The 21,047-nt window shown below is 37.8% G+C and overlaps 1 protein-coding gene across 2 annotated transcripts in view; it reads right to left on the minus strand.

Annotated features, from left to right (window-relative positions):
* LOC133551691 (leucine--tRNA ligase, cytoplasmic-like) overlaps nt 1-21,047 on the minus strand; it is a 48,396-nt gene that overhangs the window by 11,749 nt on the left and 15,600 nt on the right. The window contains exons 11-28 of one of the 2 annotated variants that reach the window (XM_061898664.1): nt 18,289-18,376; nt 17,892-17,968; nt 16,003-16,056; nt 15,738-15,878; nt 14,466-14,543; nt 14,282-14,367; nt 14,137-14,202; nt 13,979-14,061; nt 11,381-11,519; nt 11,100-11,312; nt 10,617-10,674; nt 10,464-10,527; nt 6,578-6,761; nt 6,416-6,506; nt 6,126-6,266; nt 5,480-5,620; nt 1,704-1,814; nt 1,520-1,630 (exon numbers count right to left, since the gene is read on the minus strand). In XM_061898664.1, the coding sequence (XP_061754648.1) occupies nt 1,520-1,630; nt 1,704-1,814; nt 5,480-5,620; nt 6,126-6,266; nt 6,416-6,506; nt 6,578-6,761; nt 10,464-10,527; nt 10,617-10,674; nt 11,100-11,312; nt 11,381-11,519; nt 13,979-14,061; nt 14,137-14,202; nt 14,282-14,367; nt 14,466-14,543; nt 15,738-15,878; nt 16,003-16,056; nt 17,892-17,968; nt 18,289-18,376 (1,926 nt within the window). Of the gene's footprint in view, nt 1-1,519; nt 1,631-1,703; nt 1,818-5,479; nt 5,621-6,125; nt 6,267-6,415; nt 6,507-6,577; nt 6,762-10,463; nt 10,528-10,616; nt 10,675-11,099; nt 11,313-11,380; nt 11,520-13,978; nt 14,062-14,136; nt 14,203-14,281; nt 14,368-14,465; nt 14,544-15,737; nt 15,879-16,002; nt 16,057-17,891; nt 17,969-18,288; nt 18,377-21,047 lie in introns of both variants that reach the window. The other variant, XM_061898663.1, reaches the window with a different exon arrangement.

Raw genomic sequence — 21,047 nt, forward strand, 5'->3', positions numbered from 1 at the left:
CCACAAGCTTGGCACACTTATCTTGGGGCTGTTTCCCCCAGTCTCTGTAGCACCTCTCAAGCTCCATCAGATTGGAAGGGAAGCATCGGTTTTCATCCAGAATGTCTCCGTACATTGCTGCATTCATCTTAAGTTTAGTCATGGACGTGACCCGATGTTCACTCGGTCAGAACTACAGAATTTCTCTGTGGTGAGAGACAAACCTTCCAGAAGGACAACCATCTTTGCAGCAATCCACCAATATGGTAGAGTGGGCAGGCAGAAGCCATTTCTTAGTAATTACTTTGCCAAAATGCACACCTGGAAAATTATCATGTCACAAGGAAGAAAATGGCATGAATGCCAGGTGTCATGTTAGAAGGAAACCAGGCATCGCTCTACATCAGGTCAATACCATCCCTACAGTGAAACATGGATGTGGCAGCATCATGCTGTGGGGATGTTTTTCAAAGGCAGGAACTGGGAAACAAGTCAGAATGGAAGGAACGATGAATGCAGTGCTGCAAAGAAAAATGGGCGAAACTGCCCAAAGATCTGTTTGCCAAGCCTTTGGCATCGTATTCAAACAGACCTGAGGCTGTAAAAACTGCCAAAATTATATGAACTAATAATTAAGCAGATGCTGTGTATTCTTATGTACATGGGATTTTTTTATTTATTATTTTTAATTAATTTGCAAATTAAAAAAAACTTCACATTGTCATTATGGTGCATAGTCGCACAAATTATTGCCGATAAAAGATATTGTCAGCATTTTTTTGAGACCAAATAAAGCACTAATGTAATCCTAATATATAAGAATCATGCAACTAACCCTGTCAAACACATTAAGCTCTTATTTGTAATTACTATTTTTAACCATTGTAATTGGAAGTCAAGAACATTTAATCCTACATAATTAAACAAACACAAATAAAATGAAATCTCTTTCTCTATTAGCATAAATTGAACTTCAATAAATATTGAACATATTGAAGTGCATTTTTTTCCGTAGTTGAAAAACTGGATCAGGTGGTTTGTTGTGTTGTCCTTTATTGCCTTTACTTTCCAGCAAATTTAGCAAACTGGTTTGTCCGTGTTGATGGGCTCATCTTTCTCATTCGGTTTGAGGCCGAAATATTCCCGCAATTTGCTCAACAATCATCTTGTTTCCTTCTAATTGTTGCTACTTTGCAGTCCTTTTCACATGGTCTATGCATTTGTGTCCCGCCTCCTTCCACCGAGATAAAGATTATGGATCACTGACAAAAGTATTCACTGCGTTCATTATATTCTGCTCTTGAAAAAGACGCGCTCAGGTGCTGAGACCGATGCAGAGTGAACCCTCATGCTCCAGACTGACGAAAGACAAACAAAACAAAACCTCGGACATGGCAATTTTTTGACCGCGGCAAAGTTAGCAAGTTTATTCTTATTTGTTCCATCATTTGATTTATTGCCAAGCCACGGAAAAGGCCTTTGAATACTTTAAGAACACACATTCATAAAAAAACAAAACAATTTGCTAGTGAAGACCTACCTTGATCATGGCCACAAAAGGCATGACTTTCTTCATGTATTTCTTCAGCTCGGCCAGCGCGCCAAGCTCGCTCGCGATCACCTTGTTGTCTGGGAGGACGCCGCTGTTGCTCTGTGCAAAAGGAAAAGACGCGATGTAAGCATCCTTGGCGGCATTGCGATGTGCTGTATGAAATGTCGCTGACCTTGTAGTGTTTTCCGAGCAGGGACAAGGCGCTGTGCTGCCATGGCGGGTAGCTCCTGGCCACATAGATGGTGCAGTGGGAAGGCTTGTTAGGAGGCTTGGAGTCACTTTTCTGCTGGAACAAAATTAGATTAAAGCTAACTGATCTAATATTGCCAATTATATAAGAGACCCTGGTGTACTAATCTCATCATGAATCCCATAAGTGATCTCTTTATGTGAATAGTTTTTCATTTTAACCACATTTAGTACCACAATGGAAACATTTATGTACTTGGCATGTCAGTAAGACTTTAAGTGGAGAGATTGTTTGACCATATATGGGCATACGTGTGCAACAGCAAAGCCTTTAGGTCATCTTAAGACAAAGTTTCCAAAACAGTGAGGCGGGTGCAATGAGGTATCAGGGGGGCCGTGAGAGCCAGGGGGACTTCCAGTATTTACAAATGCTTAAACGATACACAGGCCCCCAGCGAGGTGGCACCGCTGTTTAATTAATTAATCAACATGTTGACCAGGAAAGATGACAACCCTTAGATTTACTGTAGATACCTTAGTTAATGTCATATCCTAAAATTGACAAAAACAAATAAAAATGATCGGGTTCTTAGTCGCATTTCAGTTTAGGCAGGAGGCGTGAAAAAAATGTAAAATACTAATTAATCTGCTTGATGGCAGGTTGTAAATGGTAAAAACAACAGATTTACAGTAAAATTCTGGCAAATGAGCATATCGCTGGAAATGGAAAAACTCCTGGCAATGTGATGCCAGATTTTTTTTTAACATTGAAAAACTTTGGTGCTGCATTTCCTTTTACAATAATAGGCCGTTAAAAAAAACTGTAGATTATATTGGACAAAAAACTGTCAGCTAAGTCGCTGGAACTTTACCATTAACACAGCACGGTCCTCCATTTACAGTAATATCTTGTAAAAACCACCATCATTTTACAGTAAAATTCTGGCAAAAGGGCTTCCATTTTTTTTTTACCATAAAATCTACAGATTTTTTTTTTTTTACACTGTACATAAAAACATACACTAATCAAAGCATAGGCAATAGGCCATTGTTTAATACCATCATTCACTGTTAGATGTGGCCCTCTGAAGGCAGCCATAACTGCGGTGTTGAACTAAATGAAAATGTTCAGCTCAAAAAGTTCCAACATCCCTGTAGTAACTGATTTTATGAATGTAAACATCAATAAATGTTTTCCTTCAACAATAGTTGGCATAACATAAGTTTGCTGGGCAGCTTTTAAAACATGTTTTCTTTATTTTTTTAAGACTGCTACTCCTCTCAGTCTTCTGGCTCTGACATAATATCACATAAGAGATATTAACTGGATGCTTCGGCTTGAGGATATGGCAAAAATTACTGAACACTTTCAAATGGTAAATTTCTATTTGTATTCTTTAATGACTTGTATACATCAGTGCTTCTCACCAGTGCTTTGGCAAAGGGCAACCCATTGTGAAGTTTTTATTTTTTTTAAACCAAACTGCTTTAAGTTATTTTTGATAAAAGTACATTAAATTGCAGTTTGAATTTAAAGTACTGTAAAATAATGTGCACAGACACATTAAACAAGTTTATTACTTTAGGGACAAAATGTTTTTATCCACACACTCAAAAATGGTTTGAGCTCAAAATGTCTGCAGAGTTTTTAGTACATATTGTAGAGGAGTTGAATACTTGCACACATATAAACAACAAGTCTAATTGAAAAATACATAGATACAAAAATGCATTTTTCTGATTAAATGATTAAGTGTTTAATCTCCCAGTCTTGAGCAATACAGTATTGTTAGGTTAAAAAGACATGTGACATAGACATCACACAAACACATTTTTTTTACATTTAAAACTATTGAAATTTTAAAATCTTGTGTAACTACAAACAGTACAAATTACACAAAAAGCTAATTTAAGTGTAAAGTGGGTATAATATTAAAGATAATATATCTTATTGAGACCGTTAAATGTATTATTGTATAACAATAATGATGATAAGAAAGCTAGTTATTCAATTTATAAATAAGGGTTTGGAGTAAGTATGTTTCACTTCTCACCACTCTTTTTTGGATATGAAAAAAAACCTAACCATTATGTATTGTTTTAGCTTATGTGTTTCATTGTGAAATATTTGTTTCTTTTTCTGTACCTTATTATATTGTTATTAAGATTTATGTTATTTGTTCTTTTGCTTTGTTTTTTACATGTCCAAAATAAACTACTACTACTACTACTACTAACTTGTACAACATGTAAAGTACAGAATATCAGAAACATTTAATCAAGTAAAAAAAAAATATCACCTAACATCTTTGACAATCAAAGCATGATCGTAACAATCCACATTTTGTTATTAATGCGTGAAACTGCTCTCCTCTAACTGCAAGTGCTCCTACTGTAAAGCAAGAATACAAATTATGCGTATCTATAAAAGAGAAAATCTGAAAAGACAGGTATTTTTTTATTATTTTTAAAACCGTGTTTATATTCTTCTCGTGTTGAGCTGTTTCAAAAAGCACAATGTTTCGACATTTTATTAAAGCAAATTAATTGTTCATTTATGGTATTACAAATTTTAAAAATGATCTGTCTAGAGTCCACTCATTAATGACAAGAAATTATATTTTTCTGCGATTATTCAAAATTAATTTTGAGGTAACTATGGCAATGTGATTAATTGCGATTAAATATTTTAATTGTTTGACGGCCCAAGTTACAATAACTAATGTTAAAAATAGAGAACACTCAAACCCTTTATTTACAGTAATCGAAAAATTTTAAATCCACAATATAGCAAATTTGCAAACATCATGCAAAAAATATGCACAAAGTAAACTATAACCTGCTACTACCTATGAAAGTACAATAATTATTCTCAACAAAAGAGGAGAAATACAACCTCAAGGGAAAAATGTAACTTAAAACATTTGTATGCACTTATAACACTTAAAACTTTTAGCATATTTGTACGTGGAATTAAATTATGGAATGGATTCAGTAAAGAAATCAAACAATGTACTAATATTATCCAGTTTAAGAAACTGTTCTGATTAAAAGTGTTTACAAAGTACAAATAAGAAGAACCATGATAAACATTCTGAACTTATTGATAATCGTATTCCTCTCACTACATGAAATACAACTTAATTAACTATTCTTTATTTGTTTATTTATTTATTTTTTTAACATTATTTATGGAGTGTATTGTGCATAAATTGAGAACAGGTAGTGAACTAAAGTGCGAGCAATTGCTATGTGATGGAAAAGGGGTGGGATTATATAAACTATGCTGCATCCCTACTCTTCGAAATATGTTGAAAAGAGAAACTGGAAATTGTGATGTATCATGTTGTAATTGTATGAATGTTCGAAATAAACTCAAACCATAACTAATATATATAAATACATATGCACATACATACATATACACATTCTGTATATACGCACACATGCACACATTCAAATGTAGTATATATTAAAGCCACCACAGTACTTTCATTCAAAAAATGTACAGAAAACCAGCCGTTATAGTCCAATTAATTAACACATTTCTTGCCAAAAAATAGCCGATTGAACAAGTGTGAGCAAAACTGACCAATTAATATTCTAAACCTTTTCCATACAGATTAGTGTTCACAGGCACGCCTGAAGATACATTATAAATGTCAAGCCTTATATTTTCATTACAGTTCACAAAACTGCACATACTATAGTAACCACTCAAATGTGCACGATGTTGGCTGGCATTTCCCTGTGTTTTACCTTATTTTTAGGTGGGAGCATATAAGCTTTGAGTCTCAGTCGGAGGTCATGTGCCGTCTCCATCAGATACTGAGAAGAGCGGATGAGAATCTCATCCACTGGACCGGCGGCGGGCCATGAAGCCTTCATCAGGGATGTGGTCTGTTGGTGGAGAACAGACAACTTTAGAATCCTGGATTAAGTATTTTTTTTATAATATGCTTTTAGCTAGTGGAAGAACTGAAACCTGATTGTATGGGCTTCAGGTGCATGTTGCTAGGCAACAACCAAAAAATACCCATCTCTAAGGCACAGCGGTGTTCTTTTGTACTTGTACATTAGAGCGTTAAAAATATTCTTGGCCCTTTGAGGTGGTAGTGTTGTTGGAACGCACAAATAAAGTGTGCGCGCCTTCCTTTTATCGACGGCAAGAGGACGTGTGTGCGTGTGAAGACGAGCTCCTGGTGGTCATCAAGAGGAAGAGCGCTTAAATAAACCAGGCTGGCGTTCTCATGAATATTTACTAGAGCTTGTCTTTTAAACGTCTCTTTTCAAGAGAAGATAACACAAAAGGTGGGGAGGAAACAGATCAAAGTCTGGTTTTAACTCAACTCTCAGCCAGTTGGCAGCTTCTGTAAGGGAGGTGGCAAATGTGCATGTGTCTTACCTTGCCCAGCAGACCCCAGGTGTACTCGCACAGGTGTGGACAGATGGGGGCCAGCAGTAGCGTTTGTCTCTCTATGAACTGGAACACCAGCTCTTTGTGCATGCCTTCAATCGCCAGCTCTCTGTACTTGTCTTTGGCAGCCTGTGTGAAGGATGAATCGTTATCAATAATGTTTAGGGTTGGATTTTGAACAGCTTTCTTTAGTACTTTGCCATGTCCATAAAGTCGATTTTATTGGAAAGATGCAAGAAAAGAACACTTGCTTGCAAAAATGACTGAATTATGCTTACCTGGAACTCAAAGAAGCCGCTCTTCAAAGCCTCCTTGTACATCATTTTGTCATAGTGTTGCTCTGTCTTTAAGATTCCTGCATTCATTTCGCTGACCAAGACACAAAATCCTCAAGTATCCAAAGGAACCTCTGAATCTTATTACAAAATAGGAGTGTCTACCTTGCAAAGACGCGGTCGTTGAAGGTGTCAGCAGGTCCGGTCCTCAGGTTGTTCTGGTTGGCTATCATCTCCTTCACCCATTCGATCCAGGTGTACAAGCGCAGGATGCCAGCGTCCGCCATGGTCTCCACGAAGTTGGCGTCCTCCACTGTGTCGCCGGCGTCGGCCAGAGCCAAACGCATACCTGAGGGCGGAGGAGGACGTTTTAACATCCATGGATATCACTAGGTATATCACGCCCCTTTCAGCTGCGTGCCCAATGCAGGCCCAAGTAAGCTAGTTGGGACAAAGTGTCAGGGTATTTCATTGTTGTTGATAGCAGGGAAACAAAGACAGAGAGAATGCTGGCACATTGCGCTCCATACGGTTGCAAAATACGCAATACAGTTGAAACAAGGACACTGGGATGAATCGTTAATAGGTAGTATATTTTTTTGTTTTTACAATAAAAAAACATGTAATAATGGCACATATTTTTACATTTTCAATAAATTAAATCAATTGACTTATGACTTATTTTCAGTATGTAAAACATATTGCTGCTTTCCAACAATAGGCCCGGCCCTATGGTTAAAAAACACTGGTCTCCTCTATGCTAAGAATAACACGGCATTCAGACTTATACAAACCATGGCAGAACTCTTGTTGCTTTCACTTAATCACAAGAAGAGGGCGAGGCAACTCGCAGACATACAGAGACAGTTCGATTGACGAGACTAAAAAAAAACACAGCGCTAAATATTATAGTAATTAATTATTCGCAATAAAGATGATCATTTGACACTCTTTGTTATATCTATGCTAACACCTGTTATGCCTGTGAAAGTTTGCATTTTCACAACTTTTAAGAGTGTCTTCTGGAGAAAACTTTGTTTTGTCTTTTGTGGGGAAAAAGTCAAACGTGGCAATACATTACATTAAATATTGGTGCTGATTCATTTTGCATTTAGTTATCTTTTTTATTATTTTTTCAATCTCTAATGATCGGAGTGTGGGATGTCAAGTTGCGGTGCGAAAGTTCACAGTTGCGGCAATATCTCTCTTTGCTGGGTTCTGTGTAAAAACACATTGGTAAATAAATGCTCGTTACACTTTTTTGGTCAGAGACATTTATATGTTTAAAGTTAAAGTACCAATGATTGTCACACACACACTCGGTGTGGCGAAATTTGTCCTCAGCATTTGACCCATCCCCTTGATCACCCCCTGGGAGGGGAGGGGAGCAGTGGGCAGCAGCGGTGCCGCCCCCGGGAATCATTTGTGGTGATTTAACCCCCAATCACAATCCTTGATTTATAGTCTTTGGTATGACTCGGCCAGGGTTTGAACTTCCAACCTACCGATCTCAAGGCGGAGACTCTAAACCACTAGACCACTGAGTAGGTTCAAATGGAAGAAACACCCGCCAATTAATTGAGATAAGACGTCGATTAAAGTGTAGGCTGCTAATCAGTTGTTACATCGTGCATTGAAGTAATCAAGATGCTTTAACTATTGCTTGCCGACCCTCTGACAGTGGATTTTGACGCGCGCTCACACACACACACACACACACACACACACAAACACACACAGCTGTCAAACTAGTGAACTGCAAAGGAATAATGAACAGCACACCTGTGCATCAGCACGGAGACAGCAAAGCTAAACCCCAAAGATGTGAGGTGAACCGAATACGTCTATCTCTGTGTTAAGACAATGAAACCCGGGCTCTTGGTCTCCTACATCTACGATCGGAAACCCTCCGTCATTGCCCGACAGGCACCGCGGAGTACTGAAAGATGGGCCGTGAACTTAATATGTCGGTCTGCTGTCAGAACATGAGGTTCTTTCACAGACACACACTTCCATTCATTATTCAACAAGGCTCAAACCAAAGTATAAGCGGAAAAACAAGGTGTTGGGAGGAAAATCAAGGAGATTCTTTGTCAGGCACAAATGTGAAATTATTCACAGTTGATGAACAAAAAAGGAGGCAATTAATGCTCTTCTGTCTTGGGGAGGATGTGCATCACTAATAGTCTTTATTTGTAGCCAGACAATGTTGCATAGTTACACATATTAGTATTACTATAATGGCCATTCCACCAAGTAAGTGCCATTTGCATGCCCAGGAAATAAAATGTGTGAACCCACGATAAGGAAAAACTGGTAACACGTTTTATTAATGGGGGTTTTTTCATACTTTTTTATAGTCACAAAACACACAAACAGAAAAAGTTGTTTTATGCAGCAAAGTGTTCTACGATTTTATCTGATGAAATATTTAATGAACAACATTTAAAATTATATTTTAAGCTTTTGTTATGTCAATGAATTGGTTTTTATTCAGTTCCTGTTAGACTACAAAATGTCCAAACATTTCTTTTTTTGTGTACTTGATATTTCAACTATGACTGGGTGGTTGGATATCAGCACAGTCTTGTTGCCTAAATTATTTCTTTTGATGTTTTTTTATTTTTTATTTTGTTACATCACTGTAATGTGCTTGTGTTTTTGAGGCCCCATTGGTCTTTAGTATTACTTATTTATTATTATATCATTAGTAGACTCCTGAAAGGCCCCCAACCCATGCTAAACCTAATATTGTCGCCCACATGCACACACTTGGTATGTTGACATGCGCTAAAAACAAATTATTGACTTAAATTTGGCTGAAACTAGCTTTTTAAAACACGAGTAAAATTATGGGTTTTGCATGCAGCTTGTAATGCCACCAAGATTTGGAAGTTTGAGTCATCATACAACCTATTAATCACTTAATTATTATTATGAATCTGTGAATTTTTCCTTTACTTCATATTGTGAGGTAGTGATTATCTGATTTATGTAAGATTATCATTACTGGATTGTAATAATACATAATTATTTATAAATATTATTTTTATTAGTGCATCTAATGGTGTCAAGCCTCCCCTGTCTTTAAAAACCAGTGTCGCTTTTGTTTCAAACTTTGAATCAATGTTAATTGAAGGAACCTTGAACCACAATTATGTGCTATGATATGGAAAAGTAAAATTAAACGTGATTTTTGTCTTTTTTTTCTCCTCATCCTGGTGTGGGTGAATGCCCAAATACGACGATATGACATCAATGTCTTAACACATCAATAACAGTGAAGTGTTTCAAGGAGGGTTTGCCACTACGAGGAGGAAAGAACCATTTTGCATTTTTGCAAGGAGTGTAGACTTTGTAAAACATTCTTAATTTGATGAAAACAATATTGTTATTGAACTTTGACAGTAAAATGTATTCCATAACTGACAGATTTATATATCATATTTATTAGTTCCATCTTATGCAGTATATTTGATTAGTTTTTATTTCTCTAATCAGTCTCTAATCAGCCTAAGGTTTAGGTGTTAAAAAAATTATACTCTTTGTGATTGACACATTATTTTATTTTATTCGACATGGTTGAAAACTGTTAGATTAGGCAGATGAGATATATAATTATTGAATAAGTTTAAAATCAAGAGTAAGATGAATAAATCCGTGGTAATTTTGAGTCGGCCCCAGGTCACTTTGTAGTGGAAAAGTTGGACCCCAAGGTCAAGAAGGTTAGGAAGCCCTGCCCTAAACAACCGCATGGTGTTAATGCAAGAGGCCATACAAATTAATTTATTTGCTAATTCTATACAAAAGAAACCTCACTGATGTTATTTCCAGTTCTTGGCATTTTGTACAAAAAAAAAAAGTCGCCTAAGATGAGTAAAAACACAGAAATTAAAATTAATTTTCAGAGCATTTTAAATGGCACGGATTCAGTAGAATGGCCCATAAATAATGATGTTTTTCTGACAAAATATTTACTGTATTGAAAATAGAAAAAGTGTTATCGCTGAGAAACTTCACAGCACAGATTGGATGCTTAAAATTGGCGTACCGTCTGCTGAGAACTTTTTGACGGCTTGGCTAAGAGTGAGGAAGTTTCCAGTTGATTTGGACATCTGTTGGCCCAAAACAAGCAGCTGTTAACACAACACACCAGGAGACACACTTACATAACATAAAAAACAGCATTAAAATTTAGACACACCTTTTCAGAGTTTAAGAGCAGATGCCCGTTTGCTCTCACTGCCTGTGGCCACTTTCCACTGTAGGCAATTGAAAGCAACACTATTAGCAACAATATGATTACGTATGATGAATTTTGTTGTGAAATCACCCATTTACAATAAGCGCACTAGTAAGGGTTATAAGCTGCTGAGAACTAGGTTAGTATTTTATTAATTGTAATGAATTATTAGGAGTAACTGTAAAGTGTAAGGAATTATTTGAAATATAACAATGTGCTTCCATTCGCTACAAGTAAAGAAGTAAGACATTACTGCTAAATGTGGCTTTACAACTGAGAAAATAGTGGCTAATCCTTGCTAACCTGTTTGCGTTTAAGGCTTTATAAAGTGTTAAGATGTTTTAAAACAACTTATTGTACAGTGCAGTAGCAATTAGGTCGGAGGACAAATATCTATTGTGTACTGTAAAAAAAAAAATATATATATATCCTCAGGAACCTCACCTGTCATTGGGCCACATGGCCACATGGTTGTAGAGATAATAAGACAAGTGATTGGGCACCAAGTCTTTGCCAGAGACGCGCACATCCACCGGGTACCAGTACTCAAACTCCCTCCTTAGCTTCTGGAGGTGCTCTTTCGGGATGCTGGTCTTCGGGAAGGGGGATGCCTTAAAGAAGATGAAGTCCCAGACCTCCTTCGTCATCTGCTGCGGTCTAGAACGTAAGAAAAAAACAATTAACATTAGAACTTAATGGATTGTTAGCTTGTGTCATGTCCTTACTTGATGCCCAGTGGTGAGTTGCCCTGCCCGTTGAGCACTCCACCCTGGAGGAGGTGGGCCACAGTGTAGTAAGCCATGTAGATGGTAGAGTCTGAGAGCGACTCAATCAGCCAATGCTCGTCCCAAGGCAGCCGTGTTCCTTAGACAACCCAGCAAAACTTAAGTAGTGACAGGCACACACCCAAGAACACAAGCAGGGACAAGAGATGGTTATTCGGTAGCACATTGCTACCGAACATCTAAATGCAAACTGAAACAAAAAGTTACATTAATTAATTTTTTTAACATGTCCTGTAAAAAAAAGTTACATTTAGAATGTCAACAAAGACTCCAAAGGTACCATGACTTTTTTTTTTCCAAGATGGCGCTGCTGTAGTGGCTGCTGTTGGCAGGAGCTCTGTGCTCTTGTGTTATCCTTTTGTGTTTCCCTTACTTTTCATGTGTTATTATAATTTTTTGCCTTTTGGTCCGGTACACTTTGGGACTGTGTGACAAGGGGTGGTACTTTCGTGACCTCTGTGATGCTTTTTTTGTGGACTTCTGGATCTGCCTCCCGGGAGCCTTTTGGCTATGGAGACCAGCTGCTGGGTGTCTGCCACACCGGAGTCGGTTTGGAGGGACTGAAGGAGATGCAGATGAGGGGACAGGGCTGCAGAGCAATCACTGATCGCTGGGACGGAGAGGCTTCATGGTGTCTTGGCTGGGTGAGGAGGTGTCGGACACCTCAGTCTCCTTGGACGCATCATCGCTCATCCATGCGGACTGGACACTGGCCAAGAGTGGAGTCGGCTGTCTTGGTTGCTTTGTTGGGTCTGCTCCTGTCTCTGGCCATGCTCCTTCCACCCCAGCGGACGATGGCGTGGAACACCGCAGAGGCCACCACAGTGTATATGTTTCTTTTAGTTTTTATTCATAGCTGTATGTAGAAGTGGCTGATTGTATCCGCTGCTTTAATTGTATCCTCTGTGTTCTTTGATGTTTGATGTTTCCCTCTTACACACATGTAAGAGGGATGTGTACTATGGCTACGAGTTATTTTTTTACCTTGGCCTCAGTCTGCACCCCCTCGCCATGTCCCAGGCTAAGACCGATTTTTTAATTTTATTTTAATCTTCAATTTTTTTCTCCCATTCCCCCCTTGTTTACTTGTATCTCATCTTTTTTGTAAGGGCCGCTGGAAGCCGGCAGACCCGTCAGCGATCCTGTTCTGTCTCCCTGTAATGTTTGTTTGATCTTGAATGGGATTGTGCTGAAAATTGTAATTTTCCTGAAGGAACTCTCCTGACGGAATAAATAAAGTACTATCTAATCTAATCTAACTGTGGTAATGCCGAGTTAGTGTTGCGCTAATTTGTTTTGCCTTGGAAACCTCACTTTCTTCCTTTCATACCAGTATTGAACATACGCACACATTTTTGGGATTCAATCCCTGAATGGGACTACAATATTTAGAACACATTAACCAAACCTGGACTGAAAGTGAAAACTTGCAGCAATGTGCTGATTTAGCCCATATGGGAAACGTTACTCCATTCCATAATACTGTATTACATAGAATACAATACTAAGATTTGTGAACACCTCACTATACAAACGTTTTTCTATTTACAAACTTGACAGAATAGAAATATGTTTTTTTGTACAAACCTGGTCTCCGTGCTCGAATGTTTTTCACCCATTATGTGAGCCTGCAACTCATCAATTGTGGACCTGTTTAATAACCTCCGTCAGCAAAGCAGTGCTGTTGCTAGCCACTGTGCAAATTGCTTCTTGCTAAGCGTTTAACATTTCTACAGCATTTTTGTAGTTTTGCTAGCTCACTGAGTCCTAAGAAATATCCAGTGTTGTCAACACAACACATGTATACCATGAGGATTAATCAACAAGGCAAAGTGGATTTTTTTAAAATTCCTAATCATTGAAGCACCCAGGCTGGTAGTATTGTGCTTTCAAACTATGAGTGCAAAACAGGGTGAGTGACAGTGTGTGCGCATGTGACGGCTTCATTTAGAGAAGGCAAGTTCAGCTAGTGGTCGTTGTTTCAATTTTGTTATTAAACAGAAGTTGATCAACCACCCCCTTGTTATAAAAAAAAATAAATATGGAATAAATATATATTTGTTGGAAATACAGTACGGTATAGTGCTTTACATTGTGTTCAAACTTTAACTAAACTATGGACTTTTTTCGAGGCTGGAACCCATTATTCATGTTTACATTATTTCTTATTAAGAAATTTTCTTCAATATAGAAACTTTTGTACTTACGAATCCTGTTCAAGTTGGTTAATCAAAGTTCTAATGTAACTACATTTTTAATCAAATACAAATGCTGTATTGATCACATATGTTGGTACATTTTAAGTCAAAATGGTCCTACACATCACATTGCTTTGCTTCAGAATTACTTGATTTCTGATGCAGCCTATTTAGGCAGCAAACTGCAATTGCACCCTCTGCTGGCTGTTACCATGTACTTAAATTCAATATGCTAACACTGCCACAAATCGAACGTATCATACATATATATATATATATATATATATGAACCCACTCCAGGAAACCAACCAAACATTATTTGATCAAACTCCAGACCTACCGAGCCCATAAGTACGTGAGCAGGCATGCTCCTGTAGCCAGGACAAAGTAGCCTCAAAGTTTCTTCTGGTCTCGTCACAAAACCTGCCAATGTGTGCAGATGTTAGATGTTCAAACAATTAATTACTATTGAAAATATTAGGAAAGCAGTCTTGTTACGTCTCCAAAGTTTTGAGGGCTTGATTGGCTTGCTTCTTCCATTCAGCATCACCGTAATCCAAATACCTTTAACAACAAGGGAGCTGATTCACTTTTCTTGCAACTCCTCTGCTTCCACTGGCTTTGCACAAGTCGTGTTACTCACCACTGATCACAGAGCGCCACCACACACTCGTCCGCTGAACGGGACATGACCTGTTTTTCTGGCTCCATGTAGATAGCGGCTTCGCCCTGCCAAGGACCGATGCAGCGCCGAAATTGTTAGATACGAGCGAGTCCAACGGTCGACTGGCATTATAAACTTCAGCAAGTCATGGAAGTTGTCCTACCCTTTCTACCATCATCTTCTGGATGGGCTTCTTTACATCCTGGACTTTCTGCCCCTTGTAGCCATCAACCAACATAATCTGAAGGGAATAAAATGAATCATTAGGCAGTCAAACAACCTATGAGATGGATATTTTTTGATTAAGTTGTTGTACTACATGTCTCTAAGATGTATTACAGTTATACACTGTCAATACAAAAATTAAGACAGTGGTACTTCGTTTTTTAAACCCCACATTTTTGCCAAAAATTTGCCATGATCACAAAGCTTAACATTGGGCATAACAACTAGTGTGTCTGTCCATGTAGGATTCTGCGGAATCAAGAGCCCAAACAAGTCTCAATCACCGTGATTTTTTTTGCGGTCAAAGAAAGTTGCAAGTTGTAGCGTTCTGCTGTGGAGTTGTGGGGTCACGACAGTGTATTGTGCTGTTAAGCGCTGTCTTGTAAATAAAGGCGAGCAAGAACATCCTTATTGTCAGTGCGTTTTTGGATACAACATGAGTGCCAGCAATTTGACAAGGAAGGAAGGAAACAGTATTGGAAGAAAAAACTTGTAGCATATATGAATATGGTGTACTCCCTCGCCGCTCATCTGCGTCTTTGTCGACAAAAACCTTCACTAAATGGTACAAATAAAATGCTCAGAAATCTATCTAATGTATAATTTATATCGGTGATCCTCAATTACCATTGAGAACTTGATATTTATCCGTAAAATGCAGTTTGAGTTTAATTTATTTATTTATGCTGTTGACTACTTTTTGTCCTGTTTTCTACTACTACTACTCAGAAGAACAGGGGGCATATTAGTTAGATTGAGCACTGCTGCAATCTAACTGAAGGCTTCTGTATCTCTCTGACATGAATTCTGGAGTGTGGGCATTCAATGAAAACCTACTCTGTTGCTCACGAGCCAATATCTGACTAGTACTGATTTATTTGTACATTGTGTGTATTTTGCCTGTGAAAGTATAATTATTCTCTTTGTAAAAATGTTTTTGTAAATATTTTGAGTGTTTGGAACAGATCAACTGGATATACATTATTTTTGTGGGGAAACACTGCTTCCGTTTTCATATTATTAGTTGAAGTTTTCAATGGACCTTTCGGTACATACCACTGTACAAATACAAATAAAATATAATATAATTTTATAATATATATATAATATAATTATAATATAATTCATATAATTGTAATCAATCCAAAATAATTAAAAATGTATATTATAACAATATTCTGGCATATGAGAGTGCATACTACCAACTAACCCCTTCATAGAATCCCTTCAAGTAGACTTTCTCTTTGGCTTCAGCCAGTTTATCCTTGTCATTCTGGCTCTGGATCTTCAGCTCATCACACACTAGAGGAGCAGACAGGCTCCCGTAACCTGGAATGTCTATAATGGGAATCTGAAATGCAAACAGAAACACAGAAAGAGAGAAGTATCATCCAAAATCTGTGTTAAGTATAAATGAAGAGGTTAAGTATAAATGCAGTGGTTAAGATGACATGACAGATGACAGAAGAGGTTACCGGCTCAAAAGGCAGCACCATCTTGTCCTCGATTCCATACTTCTCTCTCAGGGCCTTTGAGGGCATAGATAATGCAAGTTTAATTAAGCAATAATGAGTCATTGTCTTTTAAAATTATTTGCATGTGGTCTGCTGAACCTAAAGCATTCGCAAATGCCTGAGTCATAACAGGACATCTGGCATTTATTTGCTCTGCCTTTTAAACAGAACCCAGCCAAGCGGAATATTGCCATAAAGTGCCAGCGTATAGTGTGACGTATAAAATGCACGCTGGAGTGCCCCCCCTGTCTCGCCGGGCATTGCAAAACAGTCTTATACACAAAGGGCCTGATCTACTTAAGGTATATGTGTACTAAAAGACGTGCAAGTTTGATAACACACACAAAGCTGATCTAATAAACTAGTGAGCGATGGATTGCGTCTGAAGATGCAAGTATGTTAAACAGCATAAACAATGTGATGTATCAACATTGATTTGCAACTAATGTATGGCATTTTATTTAGCGTAACTAAAAAGTACCTTCAAACTGACAGTTACACACACAGCTGTTAGAAAAGAGGTGCTCCAGCTGTAAAGACGGATGGACTATGAATCATTTGTCCTACCTGAGTGCGTGAGAACATATTTAGACTGTCAGAAATGAAACATATTAAAACATATTGTCTATTCAGCAACATCCTTTTATAATTGCATGCTGGGTGACTTAAGGGGATGATTAAAACAAATTAAATTGAAACGTTTTGTATCTGTTGGAGTTTTATTTTAAATGTTATTTGTTTTTTAATTTAGGTAATATATTATTATGATACATCTCATTTAAAAAAAAAAAAAGTATTTCATTATGCATTTTTTTGTCTTTGAATCATTGCAGACGTACAAATAAGATGTGATGATGTGATCCACAGCCTCGAGGACAGAATGCATAGTCTGTGCTAAAAATGTTTTTGTTTAGGTTGCGATTCAGAAAAGATGTTACAGATTATAGATGTGTGCTGCTGGTTCAACACATTGCACACATGTAGGAAAATCCTTAATATTTTATAGCTGCTGGATGACTTAAGGGGCTGATTAAAACAAATTCTACTCAAGCGTTTTGATGTCCTATTGTTTTTTTGATTATATTCATTTTTTTCACATAGAATATATAACAACATATCTCTTATATAAAAAAATGTATTGAAGTTCTTCAGCCAGTAAGTGCAGCCTCTGTCCCATGAGCGTGGCTTCAGCACTAAAAAAAAAATGTTTTTTATTGTACATGCACTGCAGGACTGCTTCCAAAATGCTCATAAAAAGTGGTACATGTCTCCTGCTTGTTTCAAAACACAAGCAGGAGAAATGTACAACATGTCTCCACAGGCAATCTCATGAAGGTGGAGTAAATGATCAGTGTCTCAATGTCGAAAACTGCGTTGTACACACAAAAACCTCATTTAAATAAGGCAATCAGCATGAGTTTAAAATAGCATGTGCAATGTTAGCACATTACATGCAATATGCCCACTTATGGTACACGCTATTTTATAGATCGCACGTGTTGTTTATTGTGTGGTGTTTGGATCTTAGTAAATCAGGCCAAAATTTTCCCATCCTCTGTTACTAACTACCTCTAGAAAAAGTGGAAAATTGACAGGTAGGTTGCATCCCATCAATATTTGTCAGTGCTGTTTAGACATAACAATATGATGTTTTAAAGAAGTATAAAATGAGTTAAAAGTCCTGCAAAACAGCTGCAACAGTAGAACCGGCATTTATTCATCCTATATACTAAACGCAGCAAATCGGAACATTTACACAGGATCCTATTCCTATTCATTCAGAACAGCAGAAAAAAATATGGAAAAGGCCATTATTTGTTACGTGCAAGAACTTCTGCAGAGAAACTCACTTGTTTTTTCTTTATGTCTCTGAGAGCGGCGATGTCATCAGGAGCATCAGAAGGCACACTAGTGACCACACCGGTACCTGGCCAAAGCAAATAAGAGGAACAGGGAACAGGCATACATTTAAAGGCCAAATCTGAGTTTTGCCACCACAGTACACAAAGGTTGTGCCACTGTGTGTGTCAGAGCAACTATTGAGGAAAGGAGAGGTATGTAGCTGCTTGAGAAGCCGCCTAAATGTCAACGCATCAACACACCTCATTGCTTCCCATAACCTTTCAAAATTATGTGGACCTGAGGGTAATTAGATATTTGATTCTGACATTTAAACTTTGTCATTTGGAAAAACTGTTTTTTTGGGGGAGTCTGAATGCTGAATTGTTTTATGTCAACTTGTCGTACCTTTGTCCTCTTTGATGGTGAGCATGGGCAGGGCGTAGATGATCTTGTATGATGTCAAAGGCGCACTCAGAGCACTGCCGAGGATATCCTGCATGCACAAAATTTAAGTGAGGATTAAATCCAATGGTTCTTAAAGGGCTCCTTCATGGCTCTGACATTCTAAACTGGTCATGAGCCTTTTATTGGGCCTTGTCACAAAATGGTTTGTTGCTCACTTTACTTCAAATAATGGAGAGAACATAATAAAAATGTGTTATAAAATGGCAAGGTAATAAAATGAGTGAGGCAAAATAGGGACTGTATTAACCATCAGGGGACAAGGGTTGACTTTTTTGTAATTTCAGTAAATTTTTTACTCTATTTTTGGTCGCTATTTATGCTGCGTTACTTTTCCTAAGAGGATTTTTTTCAATGTCCAATTCTTTCCCAGGTGTAGGATACAATAGGATAGGATAGGCTTATTTATTATAAAACGTTGAAATTCCATTGTTGCAGTGCAGATTTTTGCATACGGTAACAGAAGTAAAAAATAATTAAAAATAAAACATTTGTGATAAATACTTCATATTGCGCACTAATATGTATAGATAAATAAAAGATAAAATAAAACAAAAATCACTAACACATGTATTGCACACCACCAAAAAAGATCACAGTAAACTTATACAGTAAGTGTAAAGTCTTATGGCTGTGGGTAAAATGGACATGCGGTAGCACTCCTTCTTGCAGTGGATGTAACAATCTAATGCTGAAGGAGCTACTCAGAGCCTCCACAGTGCCGTGCACGGGGTGAGAGGGATTGGACACTACGGTTCTTTTTGTCAGCCCATAGTACCATGTATCCAAATAATCCACCAATATCATTTATCACGTATGGTTCTTACAAATACATTTTCTAAAATAAAATGTACCTTTGCCTCTAAAAGCTTTGACTCGAATTACAATAAACAAATTGTAACTATTTTTATAATCACATCATATACCATCAACATTAATTGAAGAACGAGAGTTTTCTTTGTTTACATCACAACAATGTCAATGTAAATATGGGGATATTATATTGTGCTTTTCCCATGTTCTCCGCCACACTACACCACACCAAACTAAACCACTTATAAGGCTAGAAAGTAGGAGACTGCCGGGGTTACACCGGTCTTCCCTCCAGTCATTGCTGTCTTTGCCATCATGAGACTTCAGTACATTTATTAGTTTTTGGCCTGTCCAAGTCCCTATGAGAGGTTGTCTGAAAGATTCCCATCTTTGCTACTCGACTCTTTCTTTCATAAACTGTAATTTGACACGCAGGCATTATGCTCTCTGCGGATTACCTGCCATAATGAATGTGTTTGCAACAGCCACGCCGAAAGCGAATGGGCCTTCCTTCCCGGCAGTGGAGGGAGGGCGTAGCAAGTATTCAGTCCACGGCTCCGAACACAGCGAGGTACGGGCAGGAGACACTGTGAAGCCACCTTTACAGAGTCTGTCCATGCAACTTCGTAAGTGGAAATGCACCCGGAGTGTGCCAGCTACAACTGTATGTTGCACAGTGCTTTCACACAGTCGCAGTAATTATCCACCACTTTTTTATTGCCCTCGTCATAACTCAAGTTCTCAAGCTCGCCATGTCTACAAATTCTACAACAAGAAAACCTCCGCAACTCTCCTGTTCCTCTTTCATCTCATGATGTGCGCACACAACTACACATTCATGCTTCAAACTGATTAGCGACAAAGAAAAAAAATACATTCACACACACGCTTCAAATCGTGTCAAGTCAAACCAATAGTTCAGATTTTTTTTTAAATCGATGGCACAGTTTTGACCCAACAACAACCTGAATTATATTTCCTTTATTTAACAACTTTGTACTTGGTAAGTAGGACGATTATAACACAACAAACCTGTTCAAATTGACAATTCTCAGATTGGCTGAATCAAGGAGGGTTTGCCCAGATTGCCAATATACCTGTAGCAGTGGAAGCGTGGCTAGGGATGTGGTGGGGATGTGGTTAAAATGACATCTTAAATTAATTGCATGAGCAGTAATAATGCATATAATTTCTTTAATAGGGATAAAATATGTTATAATTATATCTAAAAACAAATCTTATTTTATTGGCAGTTGGTACTAGAAACTTTCCTCATCATACAGTTTAGCTCTATTGTTGCTGCTTATTGTACAATATACTTGAGAATTGTTCAAGTTTCTAGAGATTTCTCCAATCCAATTTTAGTAACTTTTTATTTATTTTAACTGAAAAGCAACATATTTAGCATTTTTTTTCTGTTGTTCTTGTAGATTGCACTCATGTTGAGAGACTCTTGACTATTGACGTTAGTAGTCCGCATCAAACCGTAACAGCTTCAGCGAGCCTGAAGTCAACTTGCACTGTGCTGCTTATCCACCTGCACTTTCTCTCTCTGAAAGAGCACCGCGGTCCTCTTAAAAATGTGCTATGTATAATATTTTCATGTCAAGTCATCATTAAAATGTCCCTGATATGTCAAAAGGCATTAATAAATCATGTTCTTTTTGCATACCTTTATAACTGATAACGGTAGTACAGCCAGGATATGTTCTTTTCAAAATTAGATTTGCAGCCCCAAAATATTATTGTTTTCATTTCGATGCCCCGCCCCCCACCGTTTGACCAATTAAAAAGTCAGAGAGTGTGTCACTTCCACGTTGCCAGTTACGCACCACCCTGTTCGTCAAGCTACTGCCACTGGTAAAGTTACTAAACATGTCAGACCTTAG

The sequence above is a fragment of the Nerophis ophidion genome, linkage group LG04 (assembly GCF_033978795.1).
Source record: "Nerophis ophidion isolate RoL-2023_Sa linkage group LG04, RoL_Noph_v1.0, whole genome shotgun sequence".
Lineage (NCBI taxonomy): Eukaryota > Metazoa > Chordata > Actinopteri > Syngnathiformes > Syngnathidae > Nerophis > Nerophis ophidion.